Source organism: Melanotaenia boesemani, chromosome 1 (assembly GCF_017639745.1).
Source record: "Melanotaenia boesemani isolate fMelBoe1 chromosome 1, fMelBoe1.pri, whole genome shotgun sequence".
NCBI classification, from domain to species: domain Eukaryota; kingdom Metazoa; phylum Chordata; class Actinopteri; order Atheriniformes; family Melanotaeniidae; genus Melanotaenia; species Melanotaenia boesemani.
The window spans coordinates 6,017,402-6,026,802 of record NC_055682.1 but is presented as its reverse complement, the minus strand read 5'-3'; the positions used below and the strand labels follow the sequence as shown (position 1 = coordinate 6,026,802).

General features: G+C 39.0%; 1 protein-coding gene across 1 annotated transcript; it reads right to left on the bottom strand.

Annotated features, from left to right (window-relative positions):
- Positions 1-1,174: 1,174 nt before the first annotated feature.
- On the bottom strand, positions 1,175-8,696 carry LOC121642464 (secretory phospholipase A2 receptor-like). The gene is made up of 6 exons (XM_041989225.1): positions 8,145-8,696; positions 7,790-7,982; positions 7,010-7,219; positions 3,594-3,814; positions 3,042-3,367; positions 1,175-1,977 (listed from the first exon to the last, which is right to left on the bottom strand). Exons 2-6 carry the CDS (start codon positions 7,930-7,932, stop codon positions 1,786-1,788), a joined length of 1,092 nt encoding a protein of 363 aa, XP_041845159.1. The 5' UTR covers positions 7,933-7,982; positions 8,145-8,696; the 3' UTR covers positions 1,175-1,785.
- Positions 8,697-9,401: the final 705 nt, after the last annotated feature.

The following is a 9,401-nucleotide window of genomic DNA, read 5'->3' as shown; positions in this document are numbered from 1 at the left end:
TGCTCAGGCCATCAGTGCAAGGCCTTCTGGGTAAAGGTAGATGCTCTGCAGAATTAGCTGGGCACGGCTCTGTGCCAAATTGATGGCAATGATTAAAGCTCTTCTCTTGGATTCAAACTGCAGCAGAAAACAGCCAAAAACACAAACTGTTTACATCAAGAGTGCCCAAGTTCAGTCCTCGAGATCTACTAACCGGCAACTTTTAGATGCAACCTTTCCCTAACACACCTGAATCAAATGGCTTAATTCCCTCATCCACATGTCATTCAGCTCTGCAGACACCTGGTTAACGGCTTACATGAAAGATGTTTGAGTTTTCTTTAGCTTTTCTTCAGCTTTGGCGCCATCTACTGTTCAATATGCGACATTACTTCCACAGGGCCTCGATCTTCAATCATATTTTATTTATAAAGCGTTTTACAACAACTCTAGTTGATCAAAGTGCTGGACAGAGACGAAAACAAAATAAAAACATATTCCACTTATAAACAAGTTTCTCAAGTGACACCACTAACATGTGTCACAGCTGATCTGGCTGGTAGGGCTATAAATGGGCAGGTCCATGATGGAACGTAACTCCAGGGGCAAGGAATCTTAGTTAAATTTACATTTTGCCTGCAGTACTGGGAGGTGCTGGGCTCAGTGGGGCTTTTATCACACAAGGCACTGATAAAGTTTGTCCTGATAGTTTGTCCTTTGTCTTGCAGCAAAAACATTCATGGTTCAAACCTCAACTTTCCATGTGGAGTTTACATACAGGCAGAACATGCATGTAAAACAAACCTGTACATGCAGCCAGCAAAGACATCTTAAATGAAGATCTCTGCAGATGTAAACCATCTGCTCTAGAGAGCTAAATTTACGTTTTATTTTATACTAAAAAAGTTGAAATGATCTCTGAAAACATTGAGTTTTGAGCCAAAAGTTTCACACGAGGCAGCTGGTTTTGTCTTAGCAGCTCATATAAATTTGTGTTGGAAACAATGAAAAACATTTTTTATTCTTTTTTTTTTCTTTTGTATGAATATTTCCTAAATGAGAATCTCAGACCTCTGTGTTGTAAGTTGTAAAGTGTTGTAAAGTGGACTAATAAGTCCACTTTACTGCATTTAATAAGGGTGTTTTTCTGAAAATTCAGCAGAAAAACAAATAAGTTTCATCACCAGTATTTTTATTACAACACATTCATGGTTCACATCAGAGTGCTTTGTTCTTAGATCACTTAAAGCATCTGTGCTACGTTATTCAGTCTAAAAGGCACAAAACATGACAGTTTCATGCATTTATTTCTATTGAATTTAGGAAACTAACACACACGATACAAGATTAATGAGAATTACAAATATCCTGGAAAATTAACAAGAGTGAAGAGACCAAAAAAACACAATATCTCATATTACTGCAGCATTATTTACAAATAATTTTTTTTCACTTTTTTTCTAAGGAGATGAAATGATGGGCATTAAACATGATGAAACATCTATAAAACTGTCCTTTTGGGTCTGTTTTCTCCCTTTTTTGGGCAATTGTAGAAACATGACGATGCAACATGGCAGACTCGGTGGAGCTTCTATAAATAAAATTTGCTCCTTCCAAACTAACAAACACACAAGGCTTCTAATTTTCAAAGCAATCATACTTAAAGGGAAAGTTAAATCATATTACATTTCTCTCTGTAGATCCATTTTCAGTCCCACACCCTGGAACTCTCATTTATTGAGTTATATAACTTATACCAAGCTCAAACATGTAAAACAAAGCCCCGTCATGTCTGTGATGTTAGGATTACATTGTGCTGTAACACAGAAAGTTTTTTCTCTCCATACAGTCCCTGGCCTCCAAACTGCCAGTGCCGTTCTTAGGTAGGGCTCCACAGTGATACCCCAGGATGGGGCAGAGAGGCAGGTCAGTGTACAGCATATCAGCCCCATTCACCCAGAGCCACTCACCAGCCAGGAAACGCAGGCCGGTCCACACCTACCGAAAAACACAAACAATTAACCCCTAAAAAGTTCATCAGCAGAGATTAAAGAAAAATAAATGAGGAAAAATAAGCAGTCATTTCTGCTTTGGAGCTACAATACACAAATTACGGGCTTCCAGTTTCACAGGTAGCAAACCAATGAGGAATCATTACTTTAAACGTGAGGGTCGGGACTCAGAGCTTCATCTGGAAGAAGATTTACCAAATAATAATTCTACATTCACTTGTTTATAATATCACGTTTACAACCAAATACAGACTATCATTACTTGTGTTACAGAAGCAACAAATAGAAACTTTTGGTTTTCCAGTGAGAAAATGTTTTAACACAAAGTTCTGTTTCCTTAGCTGCATTTTTACCTTGCAGTTCAGAGTTTTGCCCTTTTTTTGTCCTCAAGCTGCCTCAACTTTTAGCTTCAGCCAGTTCTAAAGCCTGCTTTGTACTGGGCCTTAGACAGTCATCCATGAGGTAGAGCAAAGAAATCCAAACATAATCGCCAATGCCAGGAAAAAAAGCTGCATCCACTGGTCATTATTTAATGGACAAGCAGCAGTTGTGATTGTTCGTTGGGTATGTTGGGGTGGAGGTGCTGTTTTATTTGTCCTGAGGAGAGTCTTGGCAAACCTCTTAATTTAAATCCCATCTCCATATTCTAGTTCTTTTAAAAACGCAAATAAAAACTGGGATTTTTCTTTTGAAACTAATCCTGTTTTACATGTAATTCCAGGAACAGGCTTATTGCTTCCACTTTTGTGGATTAAACACTTGGGTGTTTATTCTGGTCCAGACCATGTTGTGCAAAGCAACAGCAGTACCAGGCGTTCGTGAGATAAGATTAACTTAACAAATTAGGTTTCAGATTTTGTTTAGATTAGGTTTTAGATTTTGTTTTCTTTTAAACTGCAAAGCGACTCCTCTCCCTGTAGGAGCTGTAAACCTCGGCAGTTAGCTGTGGTTGTTCAGCTACAAAATCAAAAACAGTGATCAGAGGTGGAAACTCATCTGCCCCCCCGACTTAAAAATGACCCAAATGAATGTTTCTTGCACTAGACCCACCTCCTCAGTGTTAGCCTCCAGCATCTTTCTCATCAAGTAGTCCTGGTCATCACTGGGCTGCACGCTGAGCAGATCAAAGTACAGTTTGTTGTTGGTGGGCGAAGTCAGGGTTCGGCAGTGTTCCAGTGCCTCCTCCCAGGTCTTGTTCTCTCTTACCAGGATCACGTTCTCGGACATGCAGATGAAGGTAAAACTGTCGTTGCAATTTTGGGTTGACGTCTTCTTTGTTACGGAGGAAATGGAGACACAATCGCCACTGTTCTCTAGATCAACTAAATTCTCGCTTAAATCATCTAAGAGGCCTGTGCTCCACTCCCATACTCCGCCTGCAGAATATATGAAAAGTTAAGGCACACAGATGAGTTGACAGTCTGCTTAACATCTGTAGGAAAGTCAACCACCCATCACACACGTTTTTAACAGAGAAGTCAGCAAGTGGAGCTCTTGGTTATGATCTGGTTGCATCGTCAGGAGATATTTCCCCATACATTTTTAGTATCTGATGTTTAGTCTTGTCATAAAGTTAGAGAATCTTAAACTTTATGAATTTACCATCTTTGTGCAGTCCAATCCAGACAGGAAAATCCTGCTGCTCCACAGCTTTGCTCACATCCGAGTCTGCGAAACTTGCTAGGTCGTCATGGTTACTCCGGCAGTACTGCTGGGCTTCAGACCACGTCTTTGACTCAAGTATGAATATGTACCTGAGACTGTCTCCGTCAGTCTCTTGACAGATGAAGAAAAAATTGCCTCCACAATCTGTCCCATAAACCCTTTCAAGAGAAATATGAACAAGAGAATTTAATACCTTAAACCAGTCTGTCTACAACAATATTTTACAGCTGATGTGTTAATGACAATAACATTGACAGTACTGGCAGCAAATCTTTAACTTTAAAGTTAATTAGTTTTATCTTAGTTTATCTTAACATAACTCAGCTTTGGTTGAATTATCCTAGGTCTCTTTAGGTAAAGAATGAGGTCCTGCCCCAAATAGAGGATTCACATATCTGTGGGTCTTGTTCGCGAGTATGGGACAAGTGGAACCAGAGAACAACAGGGGGATCAAAAGGTGAAGCTCTCAATATCTCGGTTGATTTACATTCTCTCACCTATAGTCATGAGCTGTGGCAGCGACCGGAAGAACGCGAATGCGAAGACAAGCGGCGTAAATGAGTTCTCTAAGCAAAGGCTCTCCCTTAGAATCAGTGTGAGAAGCTCTATCAACCAATAAGATGGTTAAAAGTGAAGCTGCTGCTCCAAACAACGAGGAGCCAGGTGAGGTGTATCTGGTTAGGATGCCTGGACACCTCAACTGAGGTGTTCCAGGAACAACGCATTGGGAGGAAGCTCCAGGGAAGACCCAGGACATGCTGGTGGGGATGAATGAATTAACTGTCTTTGCAACAGGTGCAACAAAATTTTTTTCCAGTACAACCCGTCCAAGAGTAAACAACAACATATAAACATGAACAGGATCAGGAAGACTGAGGCAGCAGCCACCGGGCAGCGCACCATTTTCACAGATGGAAAAAATAACATAAGGGAGAACAGATGGAATGGGTGAGGTGAAAAAAGAGGCAGGTCTGGGAATGTTTCAGGTTCCTCCCAGCTGAATTGTTAGAAGTTGCTGGGCGGGGAAAGTCTGGGCTTCCCTGCTTATAGGTACAGTGGTTAAGAATCATTGACATCTAGTGGTAAAGATGGCCACAGAAATGGCTTCAAATTCCAAGTACAGTACTGAACGGACGGTGGCCGTCAGTGGCCAAAATGATTCCAGACAAACACGTTTTCATCAGTGAGTGGATCAGGTGGTCTCAGCTGCAGCGATGACTGCACAACAAGCAACTACTTCATCGTTGTTTACATGTGTACGGTCTTCTTTATGTGTCTTTTAAAAAGGTATTTAACACCAAACGGTGCTCTAACATCTATCAAACAAAGCCGGTACTGCAGTTTTAAAGCCTAACATGTTTTCACTTCACACAGAGTTTTGTCCTTTCAGAGACACCGTAGTAAAAATGGTGGCACAAATATGGCAGCTGCCAAGTATTTGGGCCAAGTAGACATAAATGACTCATTCTAAGAGGATAAAAACAACAGTTATTTTAGTATAGTGATTAGATACCAATAGAACCCCCCCCCCCCCCCCCCCTTTTTTAATAATTAAATTTTCTCTCAACTTTTGATTTTGATTTTTAGACAACCCAACCTCAGATAAGGAAGGAAGGAAGGAAGAAAGGGAGGGAGGGAGGTTCATCATAGAATGACAGCAAAAGGTAAATTTGTGAATTTACATGGAGAAATCGCAAAAAAAAAAAAAAAAAAAATACGCTTTTCCACCTTCCGATTGGTCGCCTTCAACTCTTTCTCCTGAGCTACAGGTGCCAGATATGACTGTACGATTCAGAAGTTAGTGGCTCTCCTGAGCGATAAAAAAATTGAGTTCATTGCATATTAAAAAAAAAAGTTACAACCAAAGGACATTAGGAATGAAAAATTTGAATTAATTAAAAGTCTTAAAATACCAGCTGAAAATATCCTTTTGGTTACAAATATATTAACATTGTACGTTTTTGCTGATGTACGCTGTCCCTTTTTCAAACAGAAAACACTGTAAATGCCTAAATCCGGCATATTTTCATATAAAACCTTCAAATAAAAAAATAAATAAAAATGGTTTTACTGCAAAAATTCCTCTCAGCATGAATTAAAAGAATATGTATTTATACATCACATGCAATAATTATTAAATGGTCAAAAACCTTTAAACAGTTGTGGTTACTATAGCAACATCACTTTTAATATTAATGTATTTTGCCAGGAGAGTGACTGCTGTGCTTGCTTTCTGATCGTTTTCTCACTACGAAATCTGATTACATCAGTTGTAGGTCCACCTTTGTCACACAGAAATCACCTTACTGGATTCCATGCAGGTTTTTGTTTCCAAGCACGTGGACACAAAGCTTGTAGAACGGGGGTGTCAAACTCTGATCCTCGAGGGCCCCTATCCTGCAGGTGTTTGTCGTTTCCCTGCTCCAACACCCCGATTCAAATCAAATGGATTCGTTGTCTTCTTGTCGAGTCCTTCACAATGACCCATTAGTTTCAGTCAGGTGTGTTGGAGCAGGAAAAACCCCTCAGGATAGCAGCCTGACACCTGTGGTGTAGAACTACAACAGCACTGCTACCAATCGCCACTAAATCAGGAAGAGCACGCCATCTTGCTTTTCTTATCCTTCGAAGTTTTACTGCATAGCTGGATAGATGTTTGCCGTCCAAAGATCTGCTGTTGTAACTTCCATTTCAGCGTCATCAAATCAAACTGTTCTTATAAAGCACTTTTCATACAAAAGCAGGGCCAAGTGCATGATAGAAACAAATGTAGAATATATAAAACCTTCACACACTCATGCATTAAATATCAAAGTTCAATAACACACAGTCTAAATAAGATTAATCCTAAATTTTCCCAACACTTCCCCAGTTCCTATGATCAGACCAGCAGCAACTCGCTGTCATCTGCAGTTCCTTTTATTATCATTTTATTAATTACTTCCTTTGTTATTGTTCATTATTTTTGTCATCAGCTATTAGTATTTTTTTCTATATTCAGAGAGTCGCTCTCACTGGTAAGGCATTAAATGCTTATTACACAATTTAAAATAAAGGAGATCTTTTGGGATTTGGGTGTTGGTATATGTTTTAATGGCAGCTGCTGTACCAGCAGATACCTGACCAGCTCTATCAAACATTTGGATAAAATTCATTCCTGACAGGTCTGCTGATATGTGACTGTATTTTTTTAACTTTCTCAGTTTACAGTGAAATGGAGCTTACAGCATAAAAACAGATAATAGTACAGCAGGTTAAGGAACATGTTCAACAGCCAACGGTCGTCTGAATTTATGCTGCACAGACACTTAGGCTTGAATATTTTGAAGAGTTCCAGTATAGTGTCACGTTACCTTTTGTCTGGGTAGAGGACCACAGCACACTTGCCATAGAATGACCCGTTGGTTACCCAGAGAGAGAAGTCGTATTGTCCACCATCAGACCAGACCCAGTTAGCCGTTGAGTAATACTCATTTCTGTACAGACCGATCCAGGCTTGATAAGGGCTCAAGTCCATATTTTTCACATGTTTGTCATTTGGCGCCAAGTTGCCACCGGCGTAGCTGTTTGGAGCGAAATTCAGTTTAAAAAAAAAAAAAAGAAGGCATTAATTTGTTAGGTTATATCTACACACAGGTCTACACACATTTACAATATATTGGACAGTTTTCAATTTTACAGGACCTGAAAAAGATTTAACAGATCACATTGGGATATCATTGGTCCCCCCAACCAACAACCATTTTAGGCATTGTAATGTCTTTAATGTCTTTGTAAAAAAAAATAAAAAATAAAAAATAAAACCAAGGAAATATTACTTTCTGTAGCCAATGAACAGATATTTACTTTTCTTGAATTATAGTGTAGTTAAAAAAAATCTGGTTAAGGAATAAAATGCAGGAATATTCTTTAAAAGTGACTTTTTCATTACTTTTAGTTCTAAAAACAGACTAAAATCAACCCCTCTGCTTTCACAGTAGAGCCCATTTCTCAGATCTTATGTTTTCCTTGTTGAGCATGTGTGCCTGAGTTTCTACTTGAAAAGCAAATCTGGCCATTTCATTCCTCACACACAAGCCCTGCTAGATATAAATAATACTTCTAATGGAAACATGGATAAAAATTAACCTCACCTTCTGCAGAAGTCTTGTGCCGTTACCCAGGTTTTTAGACTTTGAATACGCCAGTAATTTGTTGACACCACTGATCCCAGTCCAGACACAGTTCTGCTGCTAAGGAAGAGGAGAAAAAAGGAACCCAAGATTCTGCTCTTCATCGTAAGAGTTTTGTTATAAAGAAAACAAAAAGAACCATGTGTGATCTCGCCTGTAGGGAGAAGTGATGCAGATTAATTCAACTGATCACAGGATGACAAACAAATGATTGATTTAGAGAAAAAAAAGTCAATCACAATCAACCAGTAACGAGCCAGAGTACTTCTCTGATCAGTAGGTGCAGTTACATTTCATAATGCATTCATTGTTCTACCTTTATGTCTGCGACGCGTTGGATGACAGACTCCTGCTGCTGCTTAGTAAGCCACCAACTTCCAACTTCATCACCCTGAGAACAGACATTTGACTACGAGACACACAAATCAACCAGCAGACGCAGCTCCGGAAACCATTTGACTGCTAACAAATGAGAAAAATTTACTTACAGGCAGGAAAGGTATGATTTTTCCTGAGATGCTCCTGGCAAGCAGGCAAATTAGTTAAAAAGAAAACAAACAAAAAAAACAAAACAAAACAAAACAAAAACACCAGAAAAAAAGCTACGAGATGACGTTTTAAAGTTAAAATACTTCAGAGCAGGGTGGACTGGTGCATGTGGGATGAACTAAAGTGCTTCAGCTTTCAATGATTGATTTGAATTATTAGTAATTTCTGACTTTGTCATAAAATGTTGCCATTTAAAGCTGTCGAAGCTTCTTTCCAGATTTAGCCAGAGGTGGGTATTAGCAGAAAAGCTGCTGGGTTTTCACTCAGTTCAGTTCAGCTTTATTTGCATAGTATCCTGTTGGGGTTAGGTGTTGGGGAGGGGGGAGGCTGCTCTGTTTGTGCATGTGTGTGGATGTCTTATGAATAAAAATTGATTTGATTTGGGTTAGTTGCAATCTAGGTTACTTTTAAGTGTATTTAGCATCGACCATGACGTGATCTTGTAATTTTTATTTATTTTTTGCCAGTGTCAATTCCTGGGCATCATCTGTTGAGTTTGAAGTTGGCAAAATTATCCCGATTTCCCAAAGGTAAAGATTCCTTTGAAAAAAAATTCCTGGATTCAGACGGTGATCTAGATCCCCCCCAAAATAACATTACTTGTTCCTTTATTCCATTTCTGACATTTCCTAAAAATGTTTCACTATTACTTGAGTCTGGGTCACTGGGTCTGGGTTGTTTAGGCACCAAAGCTACTTATTAAGTTTAGGACAGAATTAAGAGTAATTACATTTACTCTTTACTACATGTACTTAAGATTTTTTTTTTTAAATGTTATTTTATCTTTGCCAAAAATTACCATTATGGTAAGATCACATGCACAAAAAAGTGTTTTTAGACCTGGTTCATTTATCAAGTATCTGTATGACACCAGAACCCACAGAAGGGATGATGGTCTGGTTGGATGGATGAGCCTAAAGACTGGACATGTGAAACAGCTGTTTCCCTTATTTTAACCCAATTTACAGGAGTTTTCAACAATGACCACAAAAATGGTTTTGATAATAAAAACACATGCATACGT

Excerpts from the sequence above, each read along its gene's own strand:
- LOC121642464 (XM_041989225.1), bottom strand. The coding sequence starts at position 7,932 with ATGAAGAGCAGAATCTTGGGTTCCTTTTTTCTCCTCTTCCTTAGCAGC. Across the intron at positions 3,815-7,009 it reads GTCCTCTACCCAGACAAAAG|GGTTTATGGGACAGATTGTG; the intron begins GTAACGTGACAC and ends TTCTCTTGAAAG. Across the intron at positions 3,368-3,593 it reads GATTGGACTGCACAAAGATG|GCGGAGTATGGGAGTGGAGC; the intron begins GTAAATTCATAA and ends TATATTCTGCAG.